Source organism: Benincasa hispida, chromosome 1, assembly GCF_009727055.1.
Source record: "Benincasa hispida cultivar B227 chromosome 1, ASM972705v1, whole genome shotgun sequence".
In the NCBI taxonomy this organism is placed as follows: Eukaryota; Viridiplantae; Streptophyta; class Magnoliopsida; order Cucurbitales; family Cucurbitaceae; genus Benincasa; species Benincasa hispida.
This window is the reverse complement of record NC_052349.1, coordinates 84318254-84331750: the sequence shown is the minus strand read 5'-3', so window position 1 is coordinate 84331750 and position 13497 is coordinate 84318254. Positions and strand designations below refer to the sequence as shown.

The 13497-nt window shown below is 33.5% G+C and overlaps 2 protein-coding genes across 3 annotated transcripts; one reads left to right on the top strand and one right to left on the bottom strand.

The window, feature by feature from the left end:
- Positions 1-677: 677 nt before the first annotated feature.
- On the top strand, positions 678-7363 carry LOC120079728 (probable leucine-rich repeat receptor-like protein kinase At2g28990). Its single transcript, XM_039034077.1, has 13 exons — positions 678-768; positions 1306-1840; positions 3002-3486; positions 4044-4185; positions 4260-4331; positions 5312-5383; positions 5460-5540; positions 5662-5740; positions 5883-6152; positions 6261-6387; positions 6510-6572; positions 6680-6872; positions 6964-7363. The coding sequence occupies exons 1-13, from the start codon at positions 678-680 to the stop codon at positions 7361-7363; spliced, it is 2610 nt and encodes an 869-aa protein (XP_038890005.1).
- Positions 7364-9439: 2076 nt separating this feature from the next.
- LOC120075980 lies at positions 9440-13269 on the bottom strand. Of its 2 annotated transcripts, XM_039029747.1 has the most exons (3): positions 13112-13269; positions 12672-12747; positions 9440-12272 (listed from the first exon to the last, which is right to left on the bottom strand). In XM_039029747.1, the coding sequence occupies exon 3, from the start codon at positions 11996-11998 to the stop codon at positions 9788-9790; it is 2211 nt and encodes a 736-aa protein (XP_038885675.1). In that variant the 5' UTR covers positions 11999-12272; positions 12672-12747; positions 13112-13269; the 3' UTR covers positions 9440-9787. The 2 variants fall into 2 exon arrangements, with proteins under 2 accessions (XP_038885675.1, XP_038885683.1); XM_039029755.1 differs by lacking the exon at positions 12672-12747 and having other exon boundaries at positions 13112-13256.
- Between the last annotated feature and the right edge of the window lie 228 nt (positions 13270-13497).

The following is a 13497-nucleotide window of genomic DNA, read 5'->3' as shown; positions in this document are numbered from 1 at the left end:
CATAATTGAGAACGAGAGATTTTAGTTAGTTACATTTGATGAACTTCATAACTAATCTCTCTTAAAAAACAATGGAAGCATGAAGATGTTTTGATGGATTCTACAAGATACATATCTAGATTGATGGGTCAAAATTGTGATTCTAAAACTAGTCACTGGAAGATCATATTAGTGAGATATTCTAGTGAAAAACTCTCACGGTTGTCGTCGTCCGTAGTCACGTGCCAACGGATTGACAACTATTGGCTCATTGTGAAGGAATCCCTATATTTATTAGGTCATTAATCTATAATCATTAATGTTTAAATTGGATTGACAACTAGCTAGCTATTGGTTCATTTGAAATAAAATCCTATGTGTAATTTGACTAGGTCATGAATCTATAATCACTCAAGTTTAAGCATTATGAAATTGGATTGACAACTATTTGCTCACTGCCAAGTCTTTGGTTGACATTGTGAGCTTTCGTGAGGAGAACTAATTAAGCTAAGAAAATGATATTTCAATAATCAAATCCCAACTTGAGGCAAAACAAATATTCTAATTGCCAATTTATTTGAAACATCCCATTCCAATAAACCCCACTTTAAAACCAAAGTTGACGACCAACTAGTTCAGCAAATAAATAGGTGGATGAAATGATTCAATGAAAAACGTTCTTAAAAACTACTAGATTCATGGGAAACATCATATTCATACACTTCTTCCTTCTAGGCCTTCTACCCAGTTCTGTTCTTTTCCCATTGGTTTATGGCCAGAGTCAACAAGGTTCTGCTCTGTACTGTGATTTTCCTACAATTTTGATTTCCACATCGTTTTCGTTATCGACTTTATTTCGTCCCTATTTTGTTTTAAGGTTTTAAGACATGTGCCATTATATAAACTTTTAAAATGAATGTTTGGGACGATGATTTGAGTTCTAAAGTCTAAAGTTAATATGTTGGAATTAGAAAGTTAGCATTTGGGGTATAGGGTCGTAAAAATGAAGTTCTTTGATAAGTGGGAAAAAGAGAGAATGAGAGATAGATAAAATTTCTGCGATAAATGTGCAAACTTCAATAGTAAATACTGTTGAAATTGGTGAAGTGGAGTTATTTAACTCTGATTTATGAAGTCGATGGGCCAAACACTTCCTAACTCTTACCTGCATAGTGTCTCTACTCTATTGGTAGATGTAACTAAGACATTATTAGTAAATCACGCAAATCAATGTGTCGTTTTCTTTTTTTTTTTTTTAATTCTTTGCTTGTCGACTGTTTCTGTCATAACACAGGCTGATATATGGTTTTTGTGGTATTATTTCAGGCTTTATTAGTATTGACTGCGGATCCAATTCTAGCTACACAGAGAAAATTACAGGCATAAATTATGTCCCAGATTGGAGTTATATCGACACGGGCAGAGTAAGAAGTATACCATCAAATAGAATATTGTCTGATCTGGAAAGACAACTCTGGAGTTTAAGAAGTTTTCCACAAGGAAAAAGGAACTGCTACAATGTTAAAGTGAAAGTTGGGACTAAGTATTTGATCAGAGCTAGTTTCTTATATGAAAATTATGATGCTCAAAATACAGTTCCTGAATTTGATTTGCACTTTGGACCAAACTTTTGGGTGACTGTGAAATTGGGACTGCCACAGACTATTATACACGAAGAGATAATTCATATCACAACTTCAAATAATGTAAAAGTTTGTGTTGTCAATACTGGAAATGGAACACCCTTTATTTCTGCCTTGGAGTTGAGACCTTTGGAAAATGTAAGCTATGAAACTGTGTCTGGATCATTATCAACTTACATGCGATTGGACATTGGAGCAAATAACAACACATTCATTCGGTGAGTCTTTTTAATTAACATCTCACTATTTAATTCACTTTTCATGTCTAGGATGCCTTTAGAATTCATTTCCTATGAGTTTAGAGTGATTATAAGATAACTTTAAGAAATCACTTTTTACCTTTATAAAATCTAACTAGTCTATCTAATCATTTAGTTTTTTGTTTTTTGTTTTTTATTTTTAAAATTAAGCCTATTTTATCTATATTTCTTTTAATGGTTTGCATTTTTATGTACAATGGTTCAATATTTAGCCAAATTCCAAAAATAAAAACAAATTTTTTAAAGCTACTTTTTTTAGTTCTCAAAATTTGGTTTAGTTTTTTAAACCATTGGTGAAAAATAGATAACAAATGAAGAAATTTGGAGGTAGAAGGAAATAGTATCCATAGGCTTAATTTTTTTAGAAAAACAAAATGGTTATCAAACGGAGTCTTAGCTTTTAAAAATCAAGCATACCTCCTCTTAGTTTCTTACAATAGTTTTCATCTTTCTTAATTAAAAATTTGAATTCTTAGCTAATTTTTTGTTTAAAAAAACATATATATATTTTCAAAATTTTGCATGGTTTTTTAAAACATCGGTAGAAAGTAGATAATAAAATAAAAAATTTATAGGTGGAATAAATATTTATAGACTTCATTTTCGAAAATTAAAAAGAAAAAAAATAAACAGTTACCGAAACAAGTAGTAGTTTTTGGGATTAACATCCTAAAAAGTCTCATACATGTTCTATTTATGTATTACAATTCCTTATCCCTATTCTATAATATTTTTTCACGTTTAAGATCGATTTTCCCAAACACTTGTTTAATTCATTTTGCAGCTGGTTTTTATAAACATGCAACTATTAGTAATTATTTTAAAAGCTACAACATTTTAAAATAATCATTGAAAGTTAAATGCTAATTCAAAATTGTACCAAATAACCTAGATAATTATGATTCTCCCATGATTACTTTTTACGCTTACGAACACAATCTCAACATATGCTCTCTTTTTCTTTACACACGAATTTAAAATTTTTTTTTAAAAAAATATCATTTGACAATTTTTTATTAGACGGTTATCTGAATTACACAAAGATAAGTAGAGAAAACACCTAAATATTTCTAATTTGAGTATTGCTAAACGTTTACAATTCCTTCTTGAACTGTTTAGATATCCAGATGACGTTTATGATCGTATTTGGAGTCCACCAGTCCCAATCTCAGGATGGGTTCAAATACAAACCTCTTCTGAAGTGAACAATAATGATAACAAAGGTTTCAAAGCACCATCTTCGGTGCTTAATACAGCATCCACAGTAGCAGATGCAAGTGCACCAATGTTCATACCTTGGGGTGATCCTGACCAATCCACCAAATTCTATATATACATGTATTTTGCTGAACTTCAAACCCTCCAACCTAACCAATCAAGAACATTCAAAATCTATAATAATGGCAAGCTCTTCTATAATCGAGATGTTTCCCCTGCATATCTCAATGAAAATGTCATCTATAGTCCGGCACCCTTATCTATTAATGCAACACATGAATTTACTCTGGTCATGTCCCAAGGTTCGACTATGCCACCCATCTTGAACGCGCTCGAGATATATAAAGTGATGAACTTTGATCGACCTACAACAAACCAAGGAGATGGTAATATGTGTGCACTTTCATTTCTTAATGCTACTAGTTCTATAGTTGACATAAAAGATAATGGTAATGGATAGCACTTCTAGAGCTAATAATTAAGTAAATAGCACGTTTTTAAAGAATTGCAAATGTAGCAGAATATATCCGTGATAGACTCTATCGCTAGGGGGTTGGATCTAAATTTTGCTATATCTGCAAATTCTTTTGCATTGTGCTATATTTGCTAATACTTTGTGTCTTATTGATATATTTACAATTTCCCTTAACATAAACATCATTTAACTAGTTTCTTGACTCCATATCTTTCTTTGTTGAAGTACCTCGAATCTGGTAAAACATGCGTAAATCTATTTTATTTAGCATTTAAGAGGGGTGTCATATATAAATCTTCTAACTCTCACGTGCGTACAAATCTCTCTCCTGCTTCTCAAGATAATAAAACAGTTTCTCTCTCCATGCTCGTAGATGTAGCTAACCTACCATTACTAGCGTAAATTTGCGTGTTGATTTCCTTTTAAATTCTTTGCTTTTCAATAGTTTTTGTCATACATGCTTTGCAGTTGTTGCTATTGAATCCATCAAGAAAGATTATAAGGTTACAAAAGAAGATTGGCAAGGAGATCCATGTGCTCCAAAAACTTTAGCTTGGGGGGCTCTTGTCTGTAAATATGATGCTTCAGATCCTCCGACAATTATAGGCTTGTGAGTGACTCAACCTTAAACAGGGATTATTCCCTTACATGAATATTATAAGCTGATCTTATAATTCTTGACAGGAACTTGTCATCCAGTGGATTGATGGGAGAAATTTCAAGAAACATATCAAATCTGGCAAAGCTTGAGGTTTTGTAAGTGTCTGATTCTACTAAAGATCTTAATGTGTTAAAGCTTTCAATGTTCTTAAAACCTGAGTCATATTAAAACTTACAAACAAGTTCTTCTTCAATACGACTCTTAATGAAATTACTTCCAAATGCACAAAGGAAAACTAATATGTTAATTTGAGGTTGGTTTCTCCATAATTGAGTTCTTAAGTTTGAAAAAAAATTATTTTTTTTAAGAAGGGAATTGAATAGGGTGGTTGTATTGTATTGTTTATTTAAAAAGGGAAAAATGTGCTTTTGGAAACTCTACTTTCGGTCTATGAGATTTGAAGTTGGTGTCTATTTGGTTATGGAAGTTTCAAGACGAACATTTTAGTCTTCAAGATTTGGCAAATGGTTCTAAATGGTTCCCAAGAATCCTTGGACCATTAGATGGTAAATGACGTGGTCGTTAAATGATGAGTAAGTTAGATGATTTGGTAAAATATATTAATTTAATTGTTTTTAATGATGTGACCTCTCTCTTCTTTCCCCCTTCTCCATTCTCTTCTTCAAACCTCCTCCGGCGAACCCTCCCCCACCATCCCGCCAAGTGAAGAACAAGTATCATCGTTGTCAAACTTAGCCAGATGAAGAATAAAGGAGAAGTCAAAGTTTAGATCTAAACGAAGAAGTCTCCCTCCATCATTCAAATTTGAACGACGACCCACCTAGAAGATGAAATCTAAAGCTTCTAATTATCCTTCGTTAATCACCTAGTGTGATGCACGGCAGTAACGAAATGTAGATCTCAATGACTGAAGTATTTGTTTTGAAACTTCATAGACCAAATAGACATTCACTTAAAACTTCAAGGACCAAAAACAATACCTAATCTTTTTTTTTCCTCATTTCCAGCAAATGAGTTTGTAACTGAATTTCATCTCTATTTCATAGAATTAAAACAATACCTAATATTTCCTAATGAGTAACAAAATTAACAAGGGATTTATGGCTCATTTCAGGGATTTGTCAAACAATAACCTAATTGGACCAGTGCCAGAGTTTCTAGCTGAAATGCCATTCTTGAGGGTTTTGTAAGTTTACTTTTGACTCCATGAATCCATCTGACAAAGACTTATCTATATCACATTCTACTTGTTGCTTTTACAGAAACTTAGCAGGAAACAACCTAAGCGGCCAAGTTCCTGCTGCACTTATTAACAAAATGAACAAAGCCTCTCTTTCACTAAGGTTAGCCTTTGATACTAAAACCACATGCACGTCCAACCAATATTTCTAAGCTTCAACACAGTACAAAATTTGCCAAAAGTTCTGATATCAATTTAACTTTCATAAATATTTCTTCCATCAGTTTGGATGGAAACCCAAATCTACATGTGACAGCTACAAATGAGAAAAAGAACGATATACTCATGCCTATTCTAGCAGCAGTTGGTGGTGTTATTATCATATTAATCATTTTAACTTCAATCTACTTCATCAGGCGGAAAACAAATCGTAAAGGTAAACTATCCCAATAGACTGTTAATTAATTGTTTCTTGCAATGAACACCAAAATAACATATATTAAATTTTGGTATTCTTACAGGCCCTGTTATGGTACAGCCTCATTCACCACAAAATTCTCATATCGAACCTCAATCTCATGGGCCATTAGATCAGCATCCAAGAAGAAGATATTTATATGCAGATATCTTGAAAATGACAAATCATTTTGACACATTGCTAGGTGAAGGAGGATTTGGAAAAGTTTATTATGGTCAAATTAGTAATGGTACTGAAGTGGCTGTAAAGATGTTATCTCCAAAGTCAGGTCAAGGTTATAAAGAATTTCAAGCAGAGGCATGTGGTTTTTTTTTTTTTTTTTTTTTTAACATAATGAGATTTCTTGAACCCCCCTTATGCTTTTGTTGTTCTTATGAATCACTCAGAATAGATATTTCATGGCAGGTTGATATTCTTTTGAGAGTTCATCACAGAAACTTGACTAGTCTAGTGGGATATTGTAATGAGGGAGACACGAAAATGGGGCTTATCTATGAATATATGGGCAGAGGAAACCTTGGATCACTCCTAGGTACGGATTTTTTAAAAATTAACTTAGGACCTGTTTGGATTGCCCGGGAAAAAATGTGTTTCTCAAAACTTCATTTTTGTTCATATTTTTTATAAAGACAATAACTTTCTGTTTTTGTACAGGTGGAAAAGGAGAGGTTTTGAGATGGAAAGACAGATTACAAGTAGCACTAGATTCAGCACAAGGTTAGCAGCAAGTGTATGATACATGTGAACTGTTTTTGTAAAATGACATTTTTGTTCTATTCCCGTTTCAAATGATATTGGTAGAAAAACAAAAAAAAAAATTGCAGGCCTAGAATATTTGCATAATGGTTGCAGACCACCGATAATCCACAGAGATATCAAATCAAGCAACATTTTATTGAATGAACATTTTCAAGCAAAACTGGCTGATTTTGGCCTATCTAGAGCTTTCCCTACTGATGGAGATGCCACTCATGTCACTACCAAAGTGGTCGGCACTCCTGGCTACCTTGATCCTCAGTAAGTTCTTCCAATTTGTCTTTATAAAACAAGATTAGAATACAGTTCCATTGTGATTATTTGACAGAATTTTGCTTGTGATTATTTGCAGGTATTACATATCATTTAGATTGACAGAGAAGAGTGATATTTATAGCTTTGGAATTGTTCTTATGGAACTCATTACTGGGAGACCAGTGTTAGTAAAAAGTGGTGAAATAAGTCACATAACTAAATGGGTAGATTTCAACATTAATCAAGGAGATATCTACTCTATAATGGACCCGAAAATAAAAGAAAGTTGTAACGTTAACTCTGTATGGAAAGCAGTAGATATGGCAATGGCTTGTACTGCTTCAGATCCTACAAATAGGCCAACAATGAGTCAAGTTGTGAGTGAACTGAAGGAATGTCTAAACCTCGAGTTAAACCACGGCAACGACCGTCAAGTTGACTCTACAATGTCTATTGCCTCAACATTCGACAACGAACTTGGTCCTGTGGCAAGGTAGTTTGAATTTGTTGTTAAGATATGTTTGAGCATAGTTTTCTTTGATCTTTGTTGTTGGAAGGATGGCTTTCTTTTGTTATATTTAAAGTTCACTGTGTTACTGTCTGTTGTGTTATCGTGAGTTTTAAACCAAATTAATTCCAAGGACTGGCTGTTTAGTTGTCAAACTACAAAGGCTGATTTGTAGCCTTCATATGGTTGGATCTTAAGGCTGTTTTCAGTTCGACATTAATAAGACTACCAAGTGTTTCTCTGTAAACACAATTTCTACACTTCTTTCGGCAGCTGGTTAGTTATAATGCCTCACGCCACCAGATAAATTAATGTGGATATCATGGAACAGCTAATGGTGGCATTTTCTATGCAACTCTTGGATTCTAACTAAGATTACAGTTTTGATTAAGAGACCTTCCCCTACACCCTTCCTATTCCTACAAAGCCAATCCTTGTTTCTACAAAGGATTTTGTTAAGCTCATATGGAAAACAGTGCTCTCGTTTCGATCAAACTAATTTTGTATGTATCTTCAAAATTTAGAACTTACTGAAATTAATGGTGTTTGACTATCACCTTCACTTCAACCAATTATGCTTTTCGCCACTACGGTGGTCCAGAGGTTTGTTCTTCGCTGCATGGTATTATCAAAAGAGACCAGAGATATTTTTAACCCACTTTCAAGGTCCTGGGAATTCTCCATCCGCCTTTTAAAGATAAAAGGTTGTTTTCTTTGGTTTCCGGTGCCGTGTGCGATTTTCGGATCTCTGAAATAGTATTTAATATATCAATAAAAAAATTAATTACGAATGAATAATAATTTTATTATTGAATAATTTGTAATTAAAATTAATCAATTACTACATTTAATGGACGTCATACTAATTATAATCTAATACTTAATCATTTTTATTATTAATTAAGTTTAACATTAGTAATTTTAATTTTAATTAAATAATATAAGACAATATATTTTAACAGACAATATATTATATAAAAAGGAAGAAAATGAGATAAAAATATGATATATTAATAAAAAATACTAAAAAATATTTTATGAATATGATATGTTAATAATGAATGGAATAATAAAAATTAATCACAGTAAATAATTAATTTCTTATAAATAACCAGTGATGATTATATGTTCATAATGAATTACTAAATTAAAATTAATCTCAATAAATAATTACTTGTTTATTAAAAAAATAAAGTAATAAATTATTATTATTAAAAAAATGAAGTTTAATACTAACTAAATTTAACTAATCTTAGTTTACTAATTAAATATATTTAAGATAGAGTTGGCTAATAAATTAATAATTTATGAAAAAAAATAATTTCATTCATTTAATAAATTTTTATTATAAAAATAAGTTAAGTAAATATTTTAATAGATCATATTGATTTATTAAAATAAATATTTATATTATTACTATTAAATTAATATTAATTAATTAATTAACTATATTCAAAGGGAAATCCCACCGTTGGAGAATAGAAAACTTTTATATGTGGGAAATGAGATGTCAATTCTCTTGCAGAAGGTTTTGTGGGATTAGTTTTTTTGGTATGCCCTTGTGTTCTCTCATTTATTCTCAATAAAAGGAGTTGTTTCTATCTAAAAAAAAGAGTCATGATTGTTCAAATGCCTACACTATGAATAAAACATATATAAACTTATCTCCTTGAAGTTGATCTCTCCATGAAAACTCTGGTTTTTAAAGTTTCAACCTCTTCCTCTCCATTGAGATTATACTCAAGTTCAGTTTGATTCTACCCATTTGTGTTGGTTCTTGTTAATTTTGACGATAATGTAAATTTAATCTTAAGTTTTTTATTTCTCTTCCTCTCAGTCAAGTTTGTAGGCAAGCTTAGTTTGATTAAATACAAAGTTTGTCAGGTGGTTTTTGTTAATTTCGCTCATAAGAAGGTAAACCTAATGGTCCTAATCCATTCTAGGAGGAAAAATACTTTAAACTTGACCAAAAAAACAAAAAAAGAATGAATTATGTTCATTGGGTTCTGATCTTTCCATTCACTGCAACTTTATTATTAGTAGTAGACTAGTAGTAGTAGTACACTATAGTAAAATTCGGTTAAGAAAATACATTACCTTAGACAACAATCCAAGATTCAGTAGTACAACATACAAATATATTGTCCTACAAAATTCGAAAGGCAGTGCATGAGGACATGATTTCACTCCAATATGCCCTTTGACAGATAAACTACCATGTACAAACTAATTCCAAGTATCTTTACTACCATGCCTAAGAAAAAAGTATCAGCCATGTCCTATTTATTTGCAAGTTAACTCTACCAAGTTAAACTATCAATATGAAGTGAAAACAGACATCACTTAAGGCGAAAGTAGTACATGCTAGTTTCTCTTTAAGTTGGAGAGAAGCTGCATTTCAAAACCTGAATCTTTAGGCATCAAGTAGCAGTTTATTCTCAAGATTCGCTTCTTTTCTGCATCTCCTGGTCTGACGCAAAGAAACTTTGGCAGGAGGCAAGAACTTGAGGCGGTAACTAACAAGTGCAGTCCCAAAAATGCTACATTTTCCCGTATTGCTGAAAGCTGTTTCAGCATCAGAAGTTCTCTTGAAAACTACTTTAGCTCGTCTACTCTTCTTCATTACTTCAGTCTTCGACTCGTACAGAGGGCCGTATTTTCTAAATATATCATTTAAATTTGTTTCTGAAGGAACAGAATCCAAGTCTGTAAAGGTTAAAATGAGAGCTGTGGGATAGGGATCCTCCACACTATTCTCTGATTCTGGTCCAACACTTTCATGAGGCTCATCTTGATCGCTAGAATGCAGAACAGTAGGGACAGCCCTTTCAATTGCAGTCTGGACATGGATATCCACAGTTTCATTTTGATTTTCAAAAGATAATTGATCTTCAGCAATGCCCTGGATTAACCTATCTTGAGGTTCTGATTCTGGTTTCACACATTCATGAGGCTCATCTTGATCAGTAGAATTCAGACCAGGAGGGACAACCCTTTCACTTGCAGTCTGGACGTGGACATCCACAGTTTCATTTTGATTTTCAAAAGATAATTGATCTTCAGCAATGCCCTGGATTAACCTATCAGTCCAATATGTGTCCTTCATAAATTCAGAGTCAAATGATTCTACTGGGTCTGCGTTTCTTCTTCTATTTGGCTTCGTCGCTTTATTTCCAGTCTTCCCGCGAGAAACTAGTTCTGAAGTTTCCTTCCGCTTTCTGCCTCGTCTCGTCTTGGAAACAACTTTTTCAGATATTCCATCATCATGCTTCAATATTGGATTCGACTCATTCAATATGTAAGCAACCTTTTGAATGCGATCTCCAACTCTAAAAGTTTGGCCAGTCTTCATTGGAATGTTGGTATTAGTGTCATTACAACCTACCTCATCTTTAGTACTTGAAGCATGCAAACTTAGTTCATTACCAGCATACTCTTCAAATCTATGTTTCTTCTTCCTGCCACGACGAGGCTTCTCGGACATTGAATTAGACAGATTCTTGCCCATTTTACTAGACTCAATATGAGTTATTGGAATGTTGGTATAAATGTCATTACAACCTACCTCATCTTTAGTACTTGAAGCATGCAAACTCAATTCATTGCCAGCATAGTCTTCAGATCTATGTTTCTTCTTCCTACCACGACGAGGCTTCTCGGACATTGAATTAGACAAATTCTTGCCCTTTTCACTAGAGTCTTTTAAGTCTTCAGAATTATCCTTGCGCTTGCCACTGGAATCATCTTGAGATTTCAAGTTTCCTTCCCCACTTGGGGTCGCTTCATCATGTTTGATGTCTATAGCTATATCCTTCACCAATTCACTTTGATAATTGTTTTTTACATCCAAAATGTGATCAATATCATTGAACACTACACTGTGTTTATGAAACTTGGGCAGTTCATAATAGCCCTTCCATCGATTGAATGCCAACAACTGAGCACGTGCGCGAACTAGTTCTAACTTGTCAGCTTCACCAACAGGTGACATGGATACTTCCTTAACAATGTTAATAAGCTTCATTGGATCGAAAGATTCTGCAGTAAGAAAGCTGTCCCCACCCACTCTTTTACTCAACTTCTTGCGGATTCCTGCATTAGTAATTGTTTGAGTTCGAAGCTTGGAATACAATTCTTCTGATAAACAAGAGCATGCAAGGCTAAACTCAACTCGTCTGGAGAACTCTTCCAAAGCACAATCAATTGCCTGATGAAAACTTTCCAATTTGTTCTGCTTCTGCAACTCTGAAAAATATTCCTCAAAAGGTTTTACCATCGCTGCTTCTTTCCATGCAAATGTATGATCCCCAAAAAAGGCTATCAGATATCTGCCTGTTTTGAAATATTTCATGGCTTTTTTTGATGATGTTGCAGGATCACATATCTGCCCTGGCCACCAGGGATGGCTCGGTACTCTGCTCCATACTAGATCAGAAACATTGAACTCCACAACTGAGTCAGCTGAATCTCCATTGACATCATCAAAAAAATCTTCTTCATCCATGAAAACATGTGGGTCCACTTCAACAACAACATCAAATAAATTTGCCTCATCTAGATCTGTTAAAACCCCTGTCTTCATGATATGACTGTCAGTGGCTAGATTTTCAATTCTGTCCACCATCCACTTACACTGCAATTTTATTCTCTCCCTTTAATATTCTAGCTTCTTAACTGACTAAATGCTTCAAGATTTCAATTTTTATCATTACCATTTGTGCTGTATGGACCAACCAAAATCACTACCAACCTTCTCGAGTGAGTTGCAAATTATAGCAAGTGTGGCTAGGTCGAGTTTCAAGCTTCATCTTTTAAAAGCCTTCAAAGAATTATCGTAGGTGGATACCCCCAACATAGGGTTAATTTAAACCAATGTCGATCCTGCCTTTAGTGGAAATCTGCCAAAAGTAGCCTTTGTTACAGTCATTAGGAAAAACAATTGCAATTATGACTCAATTTGCCCATCATATTTTAAATGGTGAGGTAGCTAAAGCAATCACTATCAAGAGGTTGATTTAGTTATGACTATACTATATTGTATTCACCCAATTTGACTCTGAACCTAATTCACTAGGTGTTGTGGATAGTTTGATTATTGATAAATCTGAACTTTATCATCCTGTTCGAGATATTAAAGCTTCGGAAGCATCTGAATGGTTTGTACTTCATGGTTGTAATTGAAAGTTTGCCTAAAATCTTTTGTTGCTCGGTCAAAAAGTATTCTTAAACCAATGTGTTCAACAGAGACTATATCATACATTATTGGCGAGATTCGTAACGAAACTCTTAAAGCATACCTCAACAGAGTGTGGACCGATCGGTTGCCCGGTTCAAATCAAAATCAACTTCTAACATCTTGCAAGTAGCAGAAATCTGAAGATAAAACGAAAATAGAAAAGTACGAAGGCAAAAGATTGAAAGCAAGTCTTTGGCCAAAGGCAGACTTAGAAAGAGGATCATCAATCGGAGAACGAAAACAACCAAAATCGAGGAAAAAGCTAATCTAGCATACAGCTTAGACAGATAGAGAGAAGCAATTAAGGAAGATGAAACTCACTCTAGGACTACATACATAAAGCAACCATTAAAAAGCAAAATTAATCTCCATTCTCGCGTATCAACAGAAATATGAGCATAAAATGAAGAGAGGAAACTCAAAAAATCCTTCTCCAATGCAAGATTCAAATTGAGGATCATTTTCCGTTGAACAATGGAAGAAGATTAAGAAGACGCTTACCATACTGCAAGCCAAGATGAATCGCTGATGCAGAGAAACAGAGAGAGAAGAGGTTCAAGAAGATGAAATTCACACCCTAGGGTTCGAGCAGTGCATCGATCAACCATTGAGAAACGAGAGAGAAAGGGCTTTACTTTTTAGACTAAAAATACTAAAATGTCCTCGAAATACGGCTAGAAAACCAATATGATTTTTTGTGTGAATGGTCAATTTGCCAAAATTGATTCTACAATTCTGGATAAGGTTCAACAAAGCAAAAGAACCATTGCCAAAAGCACAACTCGATGTAATTTAAATGTACCGTAAAATTGAGGAGCATGATGAGAATTGGATACGAGGGATAACTAAATAATTAAATTAAATTAAATTAAGAAGATTATAGAAAA